The sequence below is a fragment of the Lupinus angustifolius genome, chromosome LG02 (assembly GCF_001865875.1).
Source record: "Lupinus angustifolius cultivar Tanjil chromosome LG02, LupAngTanjil_v1.0, whole genome shotgun sequence".
Taxonomy (NCBI): Eukaryota; Viridiplantae; Streptophyta; class Magnoliopsida; order Fabales; family Fabaceae; genus Lupinus; species Lupinus angustifolius.
The window spans coordinates 20,097,565-20,121,358 of record NC_032010.1 but is presented as its reverse complement, the minus strand read 5'-3'; the positions used below and the strand labels follow the sequence as shown (position 1 = coordinate 20,121,358).

At 35.8% G+C, this 23,794-nt stretch overlaps 2 protein-coding genes across 2 annotated transcripts; one reads left to right on the top strand and one right to left on the bottom strand.

Moving 5' to 3' along the window:
• On the top strand, positions 777-4,713 carry LOC109338259 (serine/threonine-protein kinase SAPK1-like). The gene is made up of 9 exons (XM_019575459.1): positions 777-1,112; positions 1,201-1,275; positions 2,049-2,150; positions 2,325-2,378; positions 2,479-2,571; positions 2,663-2,755; positions 2,891-2,995; positions 3,109-3,207; positions 4,191-4,713. The coding sequence occupies exons 1-9, from the start codon at positions 993-995 to the stop codon at positions 4,467-4,469; spliced, it is 1,020 nt and encodes a 339-aa protein (XP_019431004.1). The 5' UTR covers positions 777-992; the 3' UTR covers positions 4,470-4,713.
• Positions 14,391-18,464, bottom strand: LOC109338229 (phospho-2-dehydro-3-deoxyheptonate aldolase 1, chloroplastic-like). Its single transcript, XM_019575418.1, has 5 exons — positions 17,770-18,464; positions 17,207-17,484; positions 15,922-16,198; positions 15,534-15,779; positions 14,391-14,884 (listed from the first exon to the last, which is right to left on the bottom strand). Exons 1-5 carry the CDS (start codon positions 18,304-18,306, stop codon positions 14,618-14,620), a joined length of 1,605 nt encoding a protein of 534 aa, XP_019430963.1. The 5' UTR covers positions 18,307-18,464; the 3' UTR covers positions 14,391-14,617.

Sequence of the window (23,794 nt, the reverse complement as noted above, 5' to 3'; positions counted from 1 at the left end):
TTTCTCTTTTCTCATTAAGTTGGTCATTCTCACTATATATATATAATAATGTTATATTGTGAACAATGAGAATAGTTAAGATGAATTATTGAATTTTATTTGAATAGAGAAAATTAAAAGATATGTACACATAAATTTTTTAAGTGATTATGTGAAAAAATAGCTAGCTTTTTAATCCCAAAATTAATCATAAGACCCATATTTTTACTGTTAGAGTTCCAAGTTGAATCACTCCCATATGTCACAGAATAGAAGGAAGTAGGCCGATCAGCAAAGTGGGTCCTGTTTTTATGGCACCCACGGGCCACAGGCGTTGCGTTATCTCAATGTACTATCTTCTACCCAACTTCGTAAATTTCAACACGAGTTAAATGTTTTTCTGTTTTTTGGGTGTTGGTACCCAATTATTTTTTTAATGTAATTATATACGTTGACTTAATCTAAGAGTCAATAATAAATGATAATAATATAGTAATCCTGTAAAAAAAACTTTTACACAGATTGGTGTATATCGTTTTCTCTTATTTGTTTTTTTCACACAAGGTTCATAATTTTTAAGGTTTTTTGTTACTAATGTTCTAAGCACAGAAGTTAAAGAAAAGAACCAAAAACATAAATGTATATGTATTTAAGATACAATCTTAGATTAAATATTAATTTAGTTTTGTAACGAAACTTCGTATGTCAATATTGACTTGGGATATTTTTATTTTTATTTTATTACCTGCTTACTTGCCAGTCTCTATCTATGAACATGAGCATTTCACATTTGAGTCGAACACGTTGGCTTGCGTCATTGTAAAGTTTAAGACACAGAACATTTCAAAGCCCAACCTACTTTTTTGTCTCAAAGGTATAATGCATTTGTTTTTCTAAGCTGTGCTTTTCTTTGCTTAATAATCATTACAAGTCTAAAACAGAATACAGGGATTTATAGAACTACAAAAGATTGGGTTGTGTTAGGTGGCTTGTAAATTGAGCAATAGTAAGACATGGATCGCTATGAGATTCTCAAAGATATTGGGTCTGGGAGTTTTGCTGTAGCCAAACTTGTTAGAGACAACTTCAGCAAAGAGTTATTTGCTGTCAAGTTTATTGAGAGAGGCAACAAAGTCTGTTATTCTCTTTCACCTTTTCAATTTCATTTTTTTTCACACTTTCCATTTTGGTTTCTGATTCTCTTTGGAGATATAACTGCAGATTGATGAGCATGTCCAGAGGGAAATCATGAACCATAGATCATTGAAGCATCCCAATATTGTTAGATTCAAAGAGGTTGGTAAACTTTTGATCCTAATTAGTAAAGGGTATCCTGCTTTAATTAGACACGTCTTCTTTTTCTAGTTAAACAATAAAATTCAGCAAAATATGAGTTACCGTGTTTCTCTTTAAAACTCCTATCTTTTTTTTTATGTATGCTAAGTCCTACTACTTGTTTTTTGTAGTATATCCACCATGTAAATGTAAGCTGCAGAATGTGTAAGTATGGGAATGTGTGTGGTGGAAAGTAGTTACTGAATACTACCAACACACACTGTCCCTAAAGAGGGAACTTTGGAGTTAGAAACTGAACACAATCCATATAAATTTGAATATTGATCTTCTTTCATATTTAGTCTCCTATTCAATAATTAATAATTCTACCACTTGCTATAGTAGATTAGAAAATGGAATTTAATTCATTAGATGGATAGCGTAAGTGAGCCTTGACACAAAATCTCTCTGCTTGTGGGTAAGACTGTATATATTTACTCTCTTATACTCCACCAGGTTAGAATTTCGTGCTGCTCTTTTTTAGGTGGATCCATGGATAGCGGGTCCTATTTTGCTTTGTCTTGTGAAAGTATAATTAATTTTCTATTTTCTCCCTTTGCCTTTTCTCTTGAGAGTAGCATTATTTGTGTTTTGTACTCACCCCTTTGAATAAATTTCAAATTGAACCATGTACTACTTTTTTTGGCCAATACAAACAAACATACCTCTTACTATTCCAGTAACAGTTTCAAAAGAAAAAACCCTTTTGTGAGCTTTGATGACTCTACTTGCAGGTCCTTCTGACTCCAACACATCTTGCCATAGTAATGGAGTACGCGGCCGGAGGAGAACTCTTTGAGAGGATCTCAAATGCTGGTAGATTCACTGAGGATGAGGTAATATAGTAAAGGGAGATGTCCTTCAAATAATTTATGTAGTTCTGTGTAATATTATTTACATTGCATCTTGTTTTAGAGGTGACCATTCTGTTAAGATTGTTATTTAAAACAAAGACCATTAATTCATGCACAAATTTTGATGCTTTAGTGTTATTATTTTTCACCTATCAGGCAAGATTTTTCTTTCAGCAATTGATATCAGGAGTCAGTTACTGTCATTCAATGGTACGAAACTACTAATCAAACCAATCCTTTATTATGAATCATGCACTCTTACAATGCATAGATTTTTTTACTCAAAGGATTTGTCCATGACTTTGTGCAGCAAATCTGTCATAGAGATCTGAAGCTTGAAAACACACTCTTAGATGGAAGCACTGCGCCTAGAGTCAAAATTTGCGACTTTGGTTACTCAAAGGTAGCAATGTGTACAAGGATCACAACTCTGATGATGTGCACACTTTGATAAATTGATGTAATATTAATTAGTTTTCTACATTGTCTTTTAGTCATCTGTATTCCATTCACAACCAAAGTCTACGGTAGGAACTCCGGCTTACATTGCACCTGAGGTCCTGACAAGGAAAGAATATGATGGGAAGGTAAAGTCTCATTCTTCAATTCTTCCTTGTTGCTTATCCAGTTACTCTTAGCCTGGCCTTTTTTTACTACTATTTAAATAAATGTGATCCTAGTTGTTGTTTCTTTGCTAACTATTATTTCTATTGAAACTATAGATTGCTGATGTTTGGTCTTGTGGAGTCACCTTGTTTGTGATGTTATTTGGGGCTTATCCTTTTGAAGACCCAGAGGATCCAAAAGACTTCAGTAAAACCATTGGTGTAAGTGGGTAACTGTATAAGTAGCATAACTATTGAATTCCAAAGCAAAGGTCTTTTAGTTAATACTTTCTCTGATATGTGATTTCAATTGGACCTTTTATGGCTTATTACAGAGAATACTTAGTGTCCAGTACTCAATCCCGGATTATGTAAGAGTTGCCACGGAATGTAGACATCTTATATCACAAATATTTGTGGCTAATCCTGAAAAGGTAATTTGCCTTGATGTCTAAAATCTCACTGTTGTTTTCTTTATCTACAATTTCCTACAAGCTACAAGTTTTAGTTGTTGTTATGTTAGATCACACATCTTATATAACTGCTCATCATAGTTGTTTTCAACTAACTTTTAAGTTCTGCTTTTCTCTTACCAATGCTTGTTATAATTATTTAGGATAAAACCGTGTTCTGTTCCTTGGGTGCTTTAGGTGATGTTTTCCAATAAAAATTACAGTTGTGACACATTACATTTTCATTTGTTGGTAGTTACATATGTTATGTTATTATCGGGAATGAGTGTAAATAGAAATATCAGGTTTGCCTTAAACAGGCTGAGTCTGTAGAACATGTAGGAATCTGAATCTAACCTTAGTTTTATTAAAAAAATTCCAAAGCATGAGTATGTTTAAAAGCATGGTCTAGTATGTTAGCCTGTTTAATGGCTTGCTATACTATTTGGTCATGAAATAAGTCACAATGTCTATATTTAACTTGGTTAGTATGTCTATTTTTAACTAGGTTCATCGAACTCAAATAGTTAAAGTATATTTTTGTATATATTTTTATATTAAAATTACATATATAATAATATTACTTATATTAAAATAGTATAATATAAACATTGTTATATAATATAACTAAATATGTCGGTTTTTTAGGTTTAATATACCTATTAGATTGTCTAAACCTTAGTCTCTTAAGCTAAAATATATTTTTTTAAAAGTCTGAGTCTAATTTGTTTACGAAAAAGTATAACATAACGTAATCTATTATAGACTAGATAATAGGTCCCTGATAGCTGGTATGTCCGGTTTGTACCCTTAATTGGGAAACAGTAGCTCAAACACCCAAGTTTTCTCCAATTGTTTGTCCTGGTCCTCTTTCTTGGGCACCCTATTGAAAGTTTGTTTGAAGTTTATAACAATATATTGCTTCCTTCTCAATTTCATGGAACCATTTATGGCATTTTTTGCAGAGAATATCAGTACCAGAAATTAGAAACCATCCATGGTTTTTGAGGAACTTGCCTATAGAATTAATGGAAGGTGGAAGGTTGGAAAACAATGATGTAAATAATCCATCACAAAGTGATGAGGAAGTCCTGTCCATTATAGAAGAGGCAAGAAAGTCTCTAAGCATTCCAAAGGTTGGTGGTCTTTTTATAGAAGGTAGCATGGATTTGGATGACTTGGATGCTGATGTAGATATTGAAGATATAGAAACAAGTGGTGATTTTGTGTGCCCTCCTCTTTAAGTCTATATGCATGAACAGGCTAAGTTGTATTATTTGATGTGAATAGATTTTTCTCAATTGTATGGCTTTTTAGTTCTTGGATATTTTTCATTGAGTTCGTTTTGTCCTTTCTATTATAAGTTAGTGGACACGTGTGGATTTGATTAAAATTGGAACTACCATTTTCCTAGAATTGTTACATCACATGAACTTTCCAAAGTGGAGAACATTAACCAAAGCAAGTTGTGACAGCTTCACTTTTCCTCCTTTTATTTTCTTTTTGAAGAAAATAAAGTATTACTAAAACAATGGCACATGTCTTATTTATTTTTAATTTTTTGAAATATTATTATAGAAAAAGATTAAATAAGATACATGTAACAATTTTAGTGGATGAAGAAGATAAGTATAATATATATTCTAATATGATGAAATATTTTATTCTCTTTATTAAAATAATGGATTATTATTGATTATAATATATTCAATTTAGGTTTGTGGTGTGCTTTCATGCTTTTGTATAATTGTATATTATTAAGTTGAGGTCCTAAGTTAAGGAGTTAAGATTATCTCCATTAATAGAGAGATAAGTGTTTCAAAAAATAAAGAGAATATGTTTTTTAAGAATATATTTATTTATTTGATTACAATAAAATTATAATTTTATTATTAAAAACAACAGGAGAAACATGTAATGGAGAGGATATTTGTTCCAAAGTTAAGGATATACCCATTATTTTATAAGACATGTATGTTTCACAATGTACCTAAATCATAAACTCAATTTTTATTTTACGAAAAAATAAAATTGAGAAAAGTGGAGGGCCGGTGATCCTTCACTCTGTACAAGTATATAGCCCACACAGGCTGTTAAACAGAGTCGAATAATTAAAAACTCTAATGGGTCACATGGACTAAATGCAAACTGACACCGCACATGCACTTGCCCCCAATTACACATGCACATGCATTAGAGAGAGGCCCACATACTGAGGGTTAATCTCGAGTACATTGTTATATAATATAACTAAATATGTCGGTTTTTTAGGTTTAATATACCTATTAGATTGTCTAAACCTTAGTCTCTTAAGCTAAAATATATTTTTTTAAAAGTCTGAGTCTAATTTGTTTACGAAAAAGTATAACATAACGTAATCTATTATAGACTAGATAATAGGTCCCTGATAGCTGGTATGTCCGGTTTGTACCCTTAATTGGGAAACAGTAGCTCAAACACCCAAGTTTTCTCCAATTGTTTGTCCTGGTCCTCTTTCTTGGGCACCCTATTGAAAGTTTGTTTGAAGTTTATAACAATATATTGCTTCCTTCTCAATTTCATGGAACCATTTATGGCATTTTTTGCAGAGAATATCAGTACCAGAAATTAGAAACCATCCATGGTTTTTGAGGAACTTGCCTATAGAATTAATGGAAGGTGGAAGGTTGGAAAACAATGATGTAAATAATCCATCACAAAGTGATGAGGAAGTCCTGTCCATTATAGAAGAGGCAAGAAAGTCTCTAAGCATTCCAAAGGTTGGTGGTCTTTTTATAGAAGGTAGCATGGATTTGGATGACTTGGATGCTGATGTAGATATTGAAGATATAGAAACAAGTGGTGATTTTGTGTGCCCTCCTCTTTAAGTCTATATGCATGAACAGGCTAAGTTGTATTATTTGATGTGAATAGATTTTTCTCAATTGTATGGCTTTTTAGTTCTTGGATATTTTTCATTGAGTTCGTTTTGTCCTTTCTATTATAAGTTAGTGGACACGTGTGGATTTGATTAAAATTGGAACTACCATTTTCCTAGAATTGTTACATCACATGAACTTTCCAAAGTGGAGAACATTAACCAAAGCAAGTTGTGACAGCTTCACTTTTCCTCCTTTTATTTTCTTTTTGAAGAAAATAAAGTATTACTAAAACAATGGCACATGTCTTATTTATTTTTAATTTTTTGAAATATTATTATAGAAAAAGATTAAATAAGATACATGTAACAATTTTAGTGGATGAAGAAGATAAGTATAATATATATTCTAATATGATGAAATATTTTATTCTCTTTATTAAAATAATGGATTATTATTGATTATAATATATTCAATTTAGGTTTGTGGTGTGCTTTCATGCTTTTGTATAATTGTATATTATTAAGTTGAGGTCCTAAGTTAAGGAGTTAAGATTATCTCCATTAATAGAGAGATAAGTGTTTCAAAAAATAAAGAGAATATGTTTTTTAAGAATATATTTATTTATTTGATTACAATAAAATTATAATTTTATTATTAAAAACAACAGGAGAAACATGTAATGGAGAGGATATTTGTTCCAAAGTTAAGGATATACCCATTATTTTATAAGACATGTATGTTTCACAATGTACCTAAATCATAAACTCAATTTTTATTTTACGAAAAAATAAAATTGAGAAAAGTGGAGGGCCGGTGATCCTTCACTCTGTACAAGTATATAGCCCACACAGGCTGTTAAACAGAGTCGAATAATTAAAAACTCTAATGGGTCACATGGACTAAATGCAAACTGACACCGCACATGCACTTGCCCCCAATTACACATGCACATGCATTAGAGAGAGGCCCACATACTGAGGGTTAATCTCGAGTTTTACGGATCCAAGATTTTACCCAAACTCAAGAGAGTAAGATTCATGGAATCATAGGCATCACATATTTGGTTTCAAGCACATGACCTAGTCCCCCCTTTAACGGTTTGCAGATAATGTTCATGGAAGGTACATATCAAAGGAGACCATGGTCTTAAGTACTACATACCTCATTTTGTAAATACTACATCTGTTAGTGCAATGGAAGCGATTGTTGCGCAATACAAACAATCAAATAAAGGCATAGAATAAATAGAAGAGAAGAAACAAGAAAAATTGTTAACGGGGTTCGGCCAATTGTGCCTACGCCCCCGGGAGCGCTGAGCGGCTAACAAGATATTATTAGAGAATAAGGATTACAAACCCTAGCACATCCATGAGCCCACCTGTCCCATGGTTATAACAAGGGATTTGAGTCCAATATATAACATTGGTTACTATACTCTATTCCAATACTAGACAATGTGAGACTAACACAATAACATATTTCAAGCATCCCCAACAATCTCCACCTTGATTGAAATAGACGAATATCTCGTTCATTAGGAAATCCACACAAGAATCTCCACCTTAGCGAATATATGACTCCACATTGTTCAATGTCTAATTCTCTTTAACTACTCACCAACAACATAGATTTTATGAGTATCCTTGACGATATTACCAAGAGCCTAACTCTCCAAACTTGTAGTGTAGCTTCCCGTAACGCCATCAAATAGAACATGTCGCCTAGCCACCTATTGCTAGGAAGTCTTTCGATATATTGGAACCTGTACACAAAAGTTCACCAACAATCGTCATCTTCAATACTCAGTCAAACTGAACCTTGGAGCTTCCTTGGAAAGCCTCAACCGCTACCACCATTGTCTACTCCGACAATCCTAGTTCAAAAGAACTATCATACTCCACCATAAGGAGTATACCCACAACATACACCTTGCATCAATGCTAATTAATGTCTGTGTCACATCCTTGCATCCAAGCCAATGCCCATGTCACACCTCTGCATCTCTACCAATGCTCGTGTTACAACTTGCATCAAAGCCAATGCCCATGTCACACCCTATATCAAAGTCAGTCATCACCCTTGTGCTTTTGTGGATATGCTAACAATTAATATCTTTCACCATGACATCTCACACACCATTACGATATTCTCTTTCTCATCTCCAATGAGAACATTCTCTCAACATCTAGAGAGATATTGTCAGCATCTAACTCAGCACCTCTATCTCTATCTCCACCTTGATCCCAACCTAATACATGAACTTATGCAGTTCTGGATCAACACATACATCACTCACACTACAGTTTTGCCATGTTTCCTTCTCCTTCAACTCATCTACTCTATCTTTGCCACTACCTTTGACGCACCTTGTCTAGCCATCATGCGTTCACCCTCTCTTTAGCCATTATATGATGTTTCGGTTAAGAACCATCTACCAATTGGCTCTGATACAAATTGTTGGTGTAGCGGAAGCAATCGTTGCATAACGTTAGCCACAAGCAATCAAATAAAGGCATAGAATAGAAGAAACAAGAAAATTTGTTAACGGGGTTCGGCCAATTGTGCCTACGTCCCCAGGAGCGCTGAGCGGCTACCGAGATATTATTAGAGAATAAAGATTACAAACTCTAGCACACACATGGGTCCACCTGCCCATGTGGTGTTTCTATTTGGTGCTTATATCTGGTGCACATTATAACAAGGAACTTGAGTCCAATATATAACATTGGTTACTCTACTCTATTTCAATACTAGACAATGTGGGACTAACACAATAACATATTTCAAGCATCTCCAACACCATCCAACAAAATGCATGTAGAAAATTCTCATTTTCAGCTATAGACATCACACACTCATTCTTTTTTATAGTGATCTAGATACTGGATTATTCCACCGGGGTAACTGAGTAAACATCTTTTGTTCCAGAAAATGTATCACCCAATGTATTACTGCTTGTTATTAGTTAGAAGAATATTTAATTATTAAATTTTTAACTTAAATATAATTTTTTCAATCAATCGCAAGCAGTTAATGGCACGCTTTGTGGGACGACATATGTGCTATCGATATAACTTTGGTAGTTACTCCCTACAGTAATCATGGAAGTCAAGTTAATCGTTCGGACAAACATAATACTCCAATGGCTTGTCAAAACAATAATTTATCTTGTTTGTGTTCTTTAGTGTTGATCGAGTATCGAGTGTCAGGTTGAATGGAGATGGTCAAAAGTCTTAGTCGAAATCTCGTCTGGATCCGCCAGGGGAGGTACTTGAAAAGGTTCTCCGATGATCAAGTCAGTATGGGGTCTCTAGAGAGAGAATGTGAGTAAATAAGAGAGAAGTTAGAACAATAAGTGCAAGCAATAAATGAGGGAATGAGAATTAATTTCTACTTCTTGTGTGGGGATCTCATATTTATAGTAGTTTGGAGGGGGTCGACGTGGCATCCGACTATTGGCCAATGGCTAGTTATTATAGACAAAGTATGTCGCGTTGTCCTTGTTCACCCTGTAGACCTGCTATTGTTGATCTGTTGGGGGGGGGGAGTAGAATGTCAGGGGTGCATTAATGGCAAGTCATTGGCGCATTAATGGCGAGTCATATGTGCATTAATGGGAAGTCAGAGATGCATTAATGATGAATCAAATGTGTATTATTGACGTCTTTAGAGGACCCAATCCACCTCTGGTGGGTGGATAGTGATGTTCGGCCTGTTGTTCACCTGGGTAGAGTCTAGAATGACCCTGATTTATCTGGGGAGGAACAGTTGCCCCAGTCTATAAGGGTGCTTGAGGGTGGGTGGACTACTAGACTCAGGATTCTCCATGCAGCGTATGTTTTGACTATAGACCTTGTTCTTGACCTTTTCGGGTGATTTGTACTAGTAGCCTCGGGGTGTATGGGTAGGTCATGATAGTTATCCGCTCTTGGTTGACATGTGGAGGGTCGGTAGCGTTCCAGTTGGTCACCTTGGGTGTTTAATCGACGCGTCTGTTTGTTTCGGATTCTTCACCTTGTTTACTGAGTCACTGTTGGATTATCCTTGAGTGGTTATGGACGGGTAGGATTAGCCTCTAGGTTGGGCTTCGGGTATGGCCCGGGCCCAACCCATTTCCTATAAATAGGGGGTTGTTTCCTTCATTTTTCTCCACTTTGCTTCTTTAGAGATATTACCTCATGCCGAGCTCGCACGATATTTGAACCCGACCATCAACCCTTTCTTTCAAAGCTCACGACTTCTAGTAACTCGATAATTCCTTTCTCCCTTTCTTCTTAGGCATAAACTTTTTCCGTTTATACTAATGTTAAGCGGAGATTATAGTCCTGATAAAGTGGAGATCTTGCCAGGGCTTCCACCCAGTTTTACTAACATCGACGAACGATATCCAATGGTATGCTCCCACTGCTTAAGAGCGAGTCTCTCAGAGTATACTCATGGAGAATCAGAATCGTTGGAGCTTCTACATGTATGAGTATGTTTGTTGGTGGATAAGGGTAAGGATTCCTTTTGAAGTGTGGTACACCGAGGTGTTGCAACATCTCCAAGTGGCCCCTTCCTAGTTGCACACGAACTCTTAGGGGTTATCTGAGCGTTCAAGTTGTTCTATGGGGTTATGGAGCAGACCTACACCCTCCGGTTATTCTTCTAGATGTTCCAAGTGACCCATAGTACGAACAAAGACAAAGCTAGAGCTAGGCTTCGAGGGTGGACATCCTTGCAATCTCGAAATGGTCATGCCCTCTTCCTTCCCTTTGAAGGGCCGGTTAAAGAATTGCAAAGACGACTTCTTCCGCGTGGAGGCCCGAGGAACATGACATAGTTGGGCGTATGGTCTTGACACTCTTCCCCTTTCCCCTTTTCTTGGCTTGGGGGAATTCACCAAAAGCCTACCGACTCATTCAGTCTTTCTTACGAACATCTAGATAACTAGGAGAAGAGGGTGACGGACAAGATGCTATACTGGATCAAGGAGGGATGGCTAATCCCATGCTATAATCTCGTCCAAGGCGACTAGGCGTTTCAGGAAGCAGTCGATAAGTTTCTGGTCATATGTATCTTAACTATGATTTTGCTTATTATAATGCATGTCTGATTCGCTTTTGTTATTTCTCTCAACAACGACCATGAGGGACCAAGATGATCGAAGTAGGCTCTTGAAACGGGCTGCCTTGAAGAGGAGGGACGCGAGAGCTAACAAGCGTCCGACGTAGAGTTCACCAACCCGGTCTGAGGGTCCATCTGCCACTCCTCAGAGGGAAGGCACACATGTCAGCAGTTCGGGTGAGGCTTAGTTATCTCAACCTGTTCCTATCACTGTTGTCCCCCTAGAGTCATCCCCAAGTCGGTCGGTCAACCTGACTGCTGAAGCTGCTACTCCTTCTAAAGTAATTGAAGTGGAGGATGCCCGCCATGAGGAGTGAGGGGGTAAGTCTACTAGGACAAGCAAGGGTAAGTTGACCCATATCCGGCTCAAGCATACCTATAATATCCCCAAGGAGGTCATAGATGGCATCCCTCTGGCGGATTTACTGTAGAGGACCCGGGAGGCCGGGATTTTATTAGCCTCAGTGGCTAAGTATCTCGTAGGCGATGGAATACTCACCACCCGGGTTGGTGTGGATGCTCTAGCCAACCTCCAAGAACTTCATCCGGGCGAGCTTCATGAGCTGAAGGATAAGCATATTGAGGCCATGAAAAGCTTGGAGGCCTAGAACATTGTTGTTGGTGAGCAACTTTCCACGATGTCTCCTCAATTGATAGATGCTCGAGAGGCTGCGATGTTAGCCAAGGTGGATTTGAGTGTCACTCCACGGGAGGTGACTTCTTTTGTTGACCGCCTTCAAGGAGTGAAGATGAGAAGCTCCAGATCTGGGAAAAGTTGAAAGCCTTAGAGTGTCGGGGGGATTCAACCCAAGCTGAAGTTACCCGAGTGTAGAAGGAATTGGCTGACTTGAAGGCATCTCATCTAAAGCTGGAGGATGAGGTCGATGGGGTGGCCATTGCTGGTTGGGAAAATGCTTTCTCCTAGGTCGACTTAGTTTTCCTTGGTGTTGATTGGTCCTGAATGAGGATAGATGCTCGGGTCACCCCTGAGGGTGAACTCGTGGCGGATGAAGATGAAGGTCCAGTTGTCCTCCCAGTCCCCGCCAGAGCTGGTGGGGAAGCTTAGTGTCCCAGACTTTATTTGTTTTCATTTTGTATTTCTTAGGAACTTGTAATCGTCTCTTTGATTAATGAAAGTTCTTGTTTTGTCCATCTATTGTTTATATCGCAAGTCTTTGTTGACCGGAATGATCTAGCTGACTAATTTCCAAGTGTTTATTGCCATGACATCTTTTAACTATCAAATTTGACTGATTTCAAAATGATGAATACCCAGCATGTCGGGTTGTCCTTGTTCACCATGCAGGCCTACTATTGTCGATCTGTCGAGGGTAAGTGGGATTTGCAAGTGGCGTGGCAGGTAGAATGTCAAGGGCATAAATGATAAGTCAACGACACATTAATGGCGAGTCAGAGGTGCATTAATGATAAGTCAAATATGCATTAATAACGAGTCAAAAGTGTGTTAATGACGTCTTCAGATGGCCCAATCCACCTCTAGTGGGTGGACGGTGATGTTCGGGCTGTTGTTAACTCGGGTAGAGTCTAGAATGACCTGATGACAACCTCAAGGGGGCTGCCTTAGAATTAGGATCGTTTTAGCTTGAAGTCTTGAGCCTTTTAAGTTGTAATTCGGTTTTGGTGAATTATGGGGAATTTGGGTTGTTTTGGTGAGGGGAATGGAAAAAATTTGAAGGGGGAAGCGCCACAAGCAAAAATGCTTGATAAGCTAGTGTTATTCGCCATAAGTTAGGAAGCTTGATAAGAATTCATCAATGGTGGTCACAGTCAACAATGGAGGTTTTAGGAGAATTCTCTCAACTAAAATAAACACAAAGTTTTCTCAAAATTAAACTTGACTTTGTTAATGAATAAGCAAAATTATAAATAGGCAATTTGCCTTGGCTGAAATAAACTAAAGATAAGTCTAAAGATAAAATCTTAATTATCTTTGAATACTAAAATATAATATCATATTTAATCAAAGCTGAAATGCAAACAAAAATCCTAACTAATCCTAAGATAATGTGAAGATAATGAAATTTAAAATCCTAATTTATCAAGTAGATAAGATCTAATCCAATCTGGTTGGTTTGTTGAGCCTTGAGTCTTGATCCGAACTTGTTGGGCCATGATATAAAGGAATAAATAAATTCTCAACCCTCCAGTGATTTATTAAATTGAAATTTACTTGAATAAAATTAAACCTAAGACTATATGAGAATGCAGTCTCATTTATTCGAATTAAAACAAATAAATAAATAAACTAAAAACTATCATAATTTCCTTCCAAGAATGTAAACTTTAAGTGACTCTTCTAATTTTAAGATTTTCCTCCACAAATCATAGGTTACCCCATTGATTTACATCATGATCCAAATTTATCCGAGGAGGAACAGTTTGGATTATAAAAAATTGATTTTATAGAATAAACTTATAAAAAGTATGATTTTTATTTGTTCTAGATAATAATATTTGAAGTTTGTCGTAATTATTATTATTAAATATTGATTTCAACTTTAATGAGTGGTTCATCAGTCCTGTTTACATTAAAAAATAAAGACAAAAATCATAATTACTTTTAAATATGTCGAAATACTTATAGATCTTAATTGGGTCATGAATAAGGTAATCATGAATATGCTTTAGTAATATGCGTGTGCTGAATATTCTTGTCCTGCATAAGTAGGAATATGCTAGTGCTGGTAGGATATGCTAATGCTGATATTTCCACTCTTTCGAGAAAAGTTGTAGAAAAATATACCAACAAGATATTGGTCTAACAATGTAAGACCTCGTTGAATCCTTAGGATAACTAAAATGTTAAAAATTCGATTTTTATGAACGACACTTATTGAGAGGGGTAGTCACACATCCATATCCAAAAGAATGAGGTGAAGCCTTGGTAGTACCAAAATAAAATAGAAAAATATTTTAGCCATGTGAATCTGCTTTAAAAAAAATCAGATTACTCAAGGGTGAGCATTAGAGAAAAAACAGCTGTAGAATAGGCATCCATTTTGTCAAACACCAATGAAAGAATGCAAACAGCTTTTTATGATTTGCAATTGCTGATTTTTCACGAATTTCATCTCAAACAAACATAGTCTTCACTCTTCAACTTGTCATGCAGCGTCATCATCCCCAAGAAATAATGTTCACATTATGACATATAAAGATATTATAGACATTGGTCAATGCAATTGAAACCTTTTTGTTTCATTTATTCATAAATACTCGTCTTTCATAGCTCAAGCGTATTAATAGGTAGTATACACATACAAACATAGTACAGACAACATAAGCTAATTAACTAAGTGGTTCAGCTCCATGTCCATGTGCAAGTAACAAAGTTCCACACGTTGTTAAAATACATAAGGAAAAAGAACAAAGATATTTTTGTTGGTTTTCAAAGCCAACATGTTTTACAGTCCTGTAGAGCCAAAAGACTGCTGCGATCTGATCCTAGTCTTCCTGAGCCGTTCGGCAATGATGAAAGCAAGCTCGAGAGCTTGAGAAGCATTGAGCCTGGGGTCACAGTGTGTGTGGTAACGTGAGCTCAGGTCATCAAATGTGACCGTCCTTGACCCACCGATGCACTCAGTCACATTCTGGCCTGTCATCTCTAGGTGAACTCCTCCTGGGTGGCTTCCTTCTTGTTCATGCACATCGAAGAATGCTCTCACCTCAGCCTGTTCAATTCAGTGAACAAAAGTGGGTGGCATCAATAATTGTAACTCATGGGAAACATTTTATCCCAATAAACTTATAAAAGTTCTAATTTACCAATGGAAGAAAAAAAGTTGTATGATATTATTGATATGTTTCTTTGTTAAAGTTGGCAAGAATAAAGATACACAAGCATGTGGGCCCCAAACGTGTCCAATCCCACCAACTGATAAAGAAATGCAACCAAATCCAACAATGACATTTCTTATTAAGCAAAGAACTAAACAATGATTTCATGATTTGAATACTTCACAAATTCACCTACTTCTACAACCAACCCCTTTTCCACCTACCACTGCAGAGATTCTAAATATGATATAGCTTACCATTAAAGACCAATTCAAAAGCCATTGAAAATATAAGTTTGAGAAAGGCACGTTCTGCCTCCTAAGATTTTGAGTTTGAGTAGCAGCAGAATTAAATTTATTTTATTTCCATTAAGGAAGAGGAAAATAACTAAAGGCTGATTTTAATCCAAACATGTACATATTTAAAACTGTGACAAACATTTATAAACAATCAGAAGAGTCGACAACAACAACAACCGAGCCTTATTCCCACTAGGTGAGGTCGGCAAATCATATGTGCAGGAGAGTTGAAAAAATTACATACCATGATGGCATCGAAGGGGCGTGTTTTGAGACCACATGGAGCCTTGATGGTGTTTCCATGCATAGGATCACTGACCCATGTGACAATTTGCCCTGCTCCACGCACTGCCCTGATTAGATGTGGAAGCTTCACTCTCATGTTTTCAGCTCCCATCCTCGTTATTATAGTTATTCTCCCTGCTTTGTTTTGAGGATTCAAGATCTCTATGAGTTTAACAAGCTCCTTTGGATCCATCTTATCACTTACCTGCCAATGAATCAAAAACATACTTCAATAAAGACAATAAAGGAAGGAAAATCAAACACTTCTAATCTAATTTACTTGCTCAAGCTTGTTTGTGGTATAAAAAAAAGAAAGTGCAATTGGTTGATAAGAATCACGTTCAAACCTTAATTCCCAGGGGGTTAGCAACTCCTCTTAGAAACTCAACATGGGCGCCATCCAGCTGCCTGGTCCGTTCACCAACCCAAAGCATATGGGCAGAGCAGTCATAGTAGAGACCGGATGTTGAATCCAGCCTAGTGAGCGATTGTTCATATGGCAATAACAAGCATTCATGAGAAGTCCAGAATTCAGTTGTTTTCATAATGGGATGGTCCACTGTGAGTCCAGCAGCACCCATGAATCCAAGGGCCTCATCGACTCGGTGAGCAAGCTCTCGGTACCTATCATGCCAACAACCGATTTAATATATAGATTAACACAAGTAGGAACTGTAAACATATACTGCAACAATCTATGTATTTGTCTACAAGTTAAATACTTCAAAATTTAGCAATACATAAACTACCACTTCTATTATGAACCATTAAGTTTAGCTCTATGTATGCAAAGTTTCATCAATTACACAAATATGTATGCAATCTAATAACATTGATCGCACAGTGTGTCCTGTCAGCATTCTTATAGAGACATAACTTTGTGGAAAAAATAAAACAAGATCAACAAATGATTTCTCACCATTAAAACAAGTGAGTTATAGACAAACACACCCTGGGTAGATTGGAATTACCAATGAAATTTTACAAGTCACATTTACGTGAAACATGTGGCAGATACTAACTACATATGGATAACTATCATTATTCACACAAAAATATGTTGATTTAACATAGAGCCATGTCATTTTTAAAACAAGGATGGACAACTTTTTTAACAACTTTACTTTTATATGAGAAGTTGTCAAAATAGATGCACATAAAATATTTTTCATTACAGTCAATGCATGACGTCTCCACCTAATGGAGTCTGGGATTTTTAATCTAACATATTCAGACAAAATTGACTAGGACAAGTTGTCCTGTTGAAGTCAGCATCATCATTTATGAGGTACAACAACCCAATTCTCATCACCTATCATGCATCACAAGTTCACAACTACTTCTCAATTATCATTTACCTTGTCTCCAATGAAACAAAAAGAGACTCTTTTTTTCAAATTAGATTTATCCTTTTTACCACCTTAAAATAGTAACAACCAAAACAAAGGCCAATCAAGATTTTCTGTAACAGGAAAATGGAACTTAGAGCAAGGATCAGTATTGATGAGAAAAGGGTAGTAAACACAACAAAAAAAGTTATTTATACAGACACCGAGATACATATTGAATCATAACGGCAAATGAAGTAAAAAAAAAAAACGCGTAGCAAAGGTTAAATATCGAAATAAATACCTGTCTCCCTGCTCGCTGTGATCTGTGAAGTCCAAATTCCACTGAGTAACCCTCTGCATAGCAGCATACCCTCCTGTGGCAAAAGACCTCAGGAGATTGAGGGTAGCTGCAGCTTGACAATAAGCTCTAATCATCCTCTGAGGATCAGGAATCCTCGATTTCTCATCAAAAGCATCTCCATTTATATTATCCCCTCTGTAACTCGGCAGCTTCACACCGTCCTTCTCCTCAAATCCATCAGATCTCGGCTTCGCAAACTGACCCGCCATTCTTCCAACCTAAACAATCAATTCCCAAACATAAAATGTCAATTACACATCAAATTCCCTTTCAACTTTAACCTAATTCGTCACAACACACCTCTGCAGTTTGAATCCAGACACTCACACCTCATAACACGAAATCACACTTCTACTATAATTAGAACTATTATAATTTCTGTGTGTGTGTCAAAGGCTAGTTATATATACATATAAAATTGATTGGATTGATAATTAACCTAATATACATGTTCATGATTGAGACAAAAAATCCAAAATTGGAAATAAAATTTGATGGGTTACCTTGATAACTGGCATTTGGCCACCAAACATCATAACAACACCCATCTGAAGAATGATTCTAAAGGTATCACGAATATTATTAGCATTAAACTCCTTGAAGCTCTCTGCGCAATCTCCACCTTGCAATAGAAAAGCATTTCCCATTGCAGCCTCGCCTAGGCGCTCCTCCAACGTCCTTGCCTCTCCGGCGAAGACGATAGGCGGAAACGCATCCAGGGTCCGGAGCACAGAGTCAAGATCCTCCTGACTCGGGTATTCAGGAAGCTGAAGAGCCTTCTTAGTTTTCCAGCTGTCAATGGCCCACTTTACTTGTCCCACATTTCTGGTGGAAACGGAAGAAGAAGCGGTTGGCTTGATGGGCTTTTCGGAAACGACGGGGTTCTTGGCTGGCTCGGCGGAATGGACGGCTAGAACTGAAGATTTGGGCTTGGGCCTGGTGGGGTTGGTGAGAAAGGAAGAAGAAGGTGATTGGTTGAGTTGGGTGGAAGAGAATAAAGATTTGGTGAGAATGAAAGAGTTAGCGGTGGAGATAGACATTTTTGGGTAATGTGGCTTACTCTGAAGTAGAGAGAGAGAGACAGAGAGAGAGAGAGAGGTGGCTGAAGAGGGTAAGAGAAAGTTGAGGGTTTTATAAGGAAAGTTGAATGTGAGTATAGGCAAATGTTGTTTGTTGGGTAGAGACGTGATGGGGGTAGGTAGTTGTAGGAGGTGGGGGTGTTTTCGGGAATGATTATTTGGTGAAGTAGGAGGGGGAATGGGATGTGATAGAAAGTCAAATATGTTGATTTGTTTTATGGTCTTTGGTGTTCATCACCTACCAATCGCCATTTATTTTGGCTACAACGTCGCGGCGTGCACTTAAAAACCCCATTAAGCCGTACCCTTTTCCTTATTTTTTTCTTTTTCAAAATCACTACTCTTTTACATTCTTTTTAAGTTAGTCTTCACTCTCCTTTTTAATAATCCATTTCTTTTAATCATCTTAAAAAATAATAGTAAATTAGATAAACCGGTCAAAATTTTATTACAGTTAGTCAATAAATGATTTCATGAATCTAAGATATTTTATTACTTTTGAATGTTCTTTCTACTCTCAAATATAAATATGTAAAGTATTATCTAGTATAGAGGAGGTAGGTTGGAATCCTAATCTTTACGTTATAATTGGGTTAGGGCTAGTATTGGATCGCTTTGAGTGAGTAATATTTCACATGATCAAGTGAGTATATGTGAAGTTATGTAGAGTGGGAGTATGAAAATATGTGTGTGAGTAGTCTTTTGAATGAGAGATCTCTCCTATTTCTTATAGATGGCAAAACGAGCAATGTCTACTGGCGTGCCCGCATAGCATGCATTTTTTGTGAGCAACACATACAAATTTTATCCGTTTTGTTGGGCTCGTTTTGCTTGCAAGCCCACAGGCATTTCCGTTGGGCAATGTGGGCGACCCATAAATATAATTTAAGGAAAAAGTAAGAAAATTCAAATAAGTTATGATGTAATGTGATTTTTAATCCCTAAAACAATTGTAATTTAATGTGATTTGTTAAACTTCATATAAAATATCAATTTTTAAAATTTTTATCTTCAACTACTTTATTTAATTTTACTTATTCTATGAATTATTTATTTTTTTAATTATTCAACAATGTCGGTGGGTCGCCCGCAAGCCTGTTTTAAAACGGGCAGGGCATTGAATTTTGTCCATTAAGTCAATGCGGACATGCTCGCGTCCGCTTAAGTTTTTGCGAGCATTTGCGGGCGCAAGCGAAACGAGCTAAGCGACCCGTTTTGTCATATCTACTATTTATAGAGAAATTGAGTAAGGTATACTCTAATGTGGATGCTTTAATCAGGACGAATGGTTCTGCTAGGCCTTTGCCCTAACTGTTGTGTTGTGTCTGTGTTTTAACTGGTATAATGTTTTATCTCTTTATACAGGATGGGTCAAGTTGTCATTTGCCCATACTATTGCATGTATATATTAGGTCTACTCTTGCAGTATGGTAGAGAATAGTTTACAATATTCAAATGTCGTATCCGGCTCTGTCACAAGATTCACGCTTTTCAAGCAGCGTGTCAATCATGTAATATATATTTGTGGTTTTAAAAGTGTTCATCAGACCATGTCTTGTCATTGTCATCAATTCCCCTAGCTAGGTCAGCCATCCGAACGTGATCAACAACCATATTAAACAGATCTTATTTGTCTAGTGATGGGTCGTAATCCTATGAATCGGTCGGTGTCTGACTAATCCAGACACGAGGGTGAAACACAAAGAATGCAAACGAAAACGAATTGGAAATCTCCTAGAACAAATCCATTAGACTCCTCACCCATAGAGTGAATATACCCTTCATTATTTCCTTATGATAAGCGAGAACCCTTACAGAATAAAAAAAATTGCTACTTATTTAAGATAATATTATATATCAATGATTCCCTAATACTTTTATCACATAAAGACGTAGGTAAGTGATTCACAAAATATTTACATATATATTAAATAATATACATAATAAAAGTAATATTGAGTATCCTATGTCTAAAGGCCAATACATTATATTAATTGAATTTAGGTTTAAGTTTAATGGTAGCCGCAACCAACAATGGAGATTTCTAGGAGAATTCTCTCAACTAAAATAAACACAAAGTTTTCTCAAAATTAAACTTGTTTTATTAATGAATAAGGCAAAGCTATAAATAGGCAATTTGCCTTGGCTGAAATAAACTAAAGATAAGTCTAAAGATCAAATCCTAGTTATCTTTGAATACTAAAAGATAATATCCTATTTAATCAAATTTGAAATGCAAACGAAAATCCTAGCTAATCCTAAGATAATGTGAAGATAATGAAATTTAAAATCCTAATTTATCAAGTAGATAAGATCTAATTCAATCTGTTTGGTTTGTTTGCCTTGAGTCTTGAACCGAACTTGCTTGATCCTTGGGTGCCTGGCCGATGGCCTTGAGTTGGATTAGCCATGAGCCTTCTTGAGATCTTTGGTTCACTTTGGGTTGCACCCTTGAGAATCATAGCCGAGACCCTTGACTTGGTATGACTGATTTGTTGAAAAGATAATGTTTGGCTAAGTTGTTGGTCAAAACAAATCTATCTTTACCTGAATCCTTGATTGTAACTGTTCAACCTCTTAACTTTATCTCCTTTGATTTAATCAATTTATTCCTTACCTTATCTTGTTGAATTGAGATTATCCTTAGAGATAGAGTCCTAGCCGAACCCTCTTGTCCTTCCTAGCTTGAGCCATGCCATGTCTTGTCCTTGGCCTTGTTCAAGTGTTGTAGATGTGAGCCAATGATGCACCTAGCCATGGTACCTTGTCCTAGTTGTGCCTAGATGAATCCTTTAGCATATGTGAGCTACTTGGCCACTAATGGACCATGATACAAATAAAATCTCAACCTCATCTTACATGAATTAAATACTAACATACTTTGATATTGAGTAAAGAACTCCTAAGTTAAAATAAATTCCTAAGTCTACATGAGAATGAATTCTCATTTATTCATAACAATAAAAATACCTAAGTTTAAAATAGATTCTAAGAACATAAATGTGTTTCCTTCATATAATCTCCAAGGTCAATTGAGTCTTTTTTGACCTTCAAGGTTGCTGATTTGGCTTTGGCCCTAGTCATAGGACCTTCATGACTTCTCTTACCCTTGGAATCAAAAGTTGTCTTAGGAGGGTTTACATCAAAAAGTTAATTCAATCAATTTTTAGAATTTGATTACTCTTCAAATTTAAGATTTGATTAGGGTTTGAAAAATAATCCAATAAATAATTAGAGGTAGGTAATAAGGACTAAGGAGGCTGTTTAGTGTTTCCTTCCATTTTATCATTAAATTGATTTTTGAGCTTTCTTTGTTAGTATTAGAGTCCGGTATTATTGTTCCACTTCTTTTTGTCATTTCATGTGTCAAAAGATATGATTGATTATAAAAATATTTAATAATTATAATTTTAACTTAAATAATTTTTTTAATCAATAAAAAATAATAATATATAGAATGGTACAAAAAATGGGACAACAAATATGTTCTCATTCTGATCTCTCCTGCACGCATTTATGGACAACACCAGCCAGACCACATGGAAAAAACGTAGTAACATTGCAGTTCCAAAGCTAGCACGTGCAAAACTATTCGTTGGGTTGATGTGTGGTCTTGGGCTTGCAATCAATTGACTAAAATACCCTATATTTTCAAGCTGAATGTTTCAATCTCAAAGGGTTTAAGTGTCCGGGTAATCCTACCTACCCACTTTTACTTCTACTATTCCACCATCCTCTCCTACCACCATATGCATGTATCCAAATAAACTACTCTAGTCGACCACACGTGTTCCTAAATATCACTAACATGATTACTTAGGTAACTAATTTTTGGCTTTATTAAGATTTAGGTCCGTCTTAGGTGTTGTAAGTTTTGTTTGGATGGTTTGGGTCTTTCAAATTCTAAAATATTTATAGGTATATCCATCTAAGTGTAATCATATTTATGTGTTATATGTAAAACTTAATTAAACCAGTGTTTTATCATTAAGTTTTTAGTAGGCATTGGTCCACTAAATTTGCAAGGCTCATGGTTTTAAAAATATAACTTTAAGTTTTTGTCCTCATTTCATTTGTGTCACAATCCAATTAAAAGGTAATACTTAATTAAATTAAAAGTTTTAAAAACATAAATTATTTTTATATTACTTGTTGGAATTTGATTGACTATAAATTCGAAGACATAATTTTCGGGTGACATGTGATCTTTCTTCCTTTAAAATGATATCCATTACATTTAGATTTGGTCCTACCAGGCTAGTGCTAAGCAATTGGTCTTCACATTTTAATTCATTGGGTTTTAATTCCTACAAATTTGGATTTGTTTACAAAAGAATAATCTTTGCAATTTTCATTTATTAAGCTGGATGTTATCCTCTCCAACAAATTGGCATTGGACTTAACCAGTTTTGGAACAATAAATAAATAGAAGTAGGATGCACAACACTTTGTTAAGTCAAATTAAGAACCGAAGTCTATGCTTCTATCTATGTATACAGGCTGCATAACACTTTGTTTTCTTTCCTTCTCATGTTCTGATATATTATTGTTTTATTCCTTCTTATGGAATGCATTTCTCTCATAAAATTTGCGACATTGAAATATTATCAAATTTAAATTCATATCGTTACCTATGGTATGTAGGGAGTTGGACCACTGCATGTTTCATCATGAAGACATGAAGCATTGTGAGTTTTGTGATGAGGGGTGGACATATTCTCTCAAGAAAAAATGTGTCACTGTTTGTAATTGGTAAGATAAATACGTAATTATTAAATTTTTAACTTAAAAAGTTTTTTCAGTCAATCACAAATAGTAACACATGAAGTAACATACTTATGTGGAACCTATGAAGCACGGATACTGATACGTGTGTCGGGTAGGATACGTATCCGATACATCGATACGCATTTTTTCCAAAATACAGGATATGATACGTTCAGGGATACGCCTATAAAATAATAAAAACACATAAAATATGATAAAATTATAAGTGTAAATCAAAATATCCAAAGTAAAAAATATAATGGAAATTTAAAATCATTGCCCTCCATAACAAATCTATCTTATCCTATTTTAACGTAAACGAATCTATCCTAAAATCATTGCCCTCCATAACAAATATATTTTATCCTATTTTAATGAAAACGAATCTATCTTATCCTGTTTTATTAGAAACAAATCTATTTTATCCTGTTTTATTGGAAATAAATCTATCTTATCCTGTTTTATTGGAAACGAATCTTTATATCCTATATTTTACTGAAAACGAATCCATATATCCTATATTTTATTGAAAATGAAATGGATACGTGTCTTAATATTTATTTATTTTATTTTATTTTTTTAATTTTTGGATACTCTATGGATACGTATTTTTTCGCGAATCCGAGTGTATCTGTGTCGGATACGTGTCGGACACCGACACGTGAGGGTGTTTGACGAATCC

Coding starts and splice junctions, on each gene's coding strand:
- LOC109338229 (XM_019575418.1), bottom strand. CDS start 18,306: ATGTCTATCTCCACCGCTAACTCTTTCATTCTCACCAAATCTTTATTC. Junction 17,485..17,769: donor GCCAAATGCCAGTTATCAAG/GTAACCCATCAA, acceptor TTGATTGTTTAG/GTTGGAAGAATGGCGGGTCA. Junction 16,199..17,206: donor CACAGCGAGCAGGGAGACAG/GTATTTATTTCG, acceptor TTGGCATGATAG/GTACCGAGAGCTTGCTCACC.
- LOC109338259 (XM_019575459.1), top strand. CDS start 993: ATGGATCGCTATGAGATTCTCAAAGATATTGGGTCTGGGAGTTTTGCT. Junction 1,113..1,200: donor TTATTGAGAGAGGCAACAAA/GTCTGTTATTCT, acceptor ATATAACTGCAG/ATTGATGAGCATGTCCAGAG. Junction 2,756..2,890: donor GGAAAGAATATGATGGGAAG/GTAAAGTCTCAT, acceptor TTGAAACTATAG/ATTGCTGATGTTTGGTCTTG.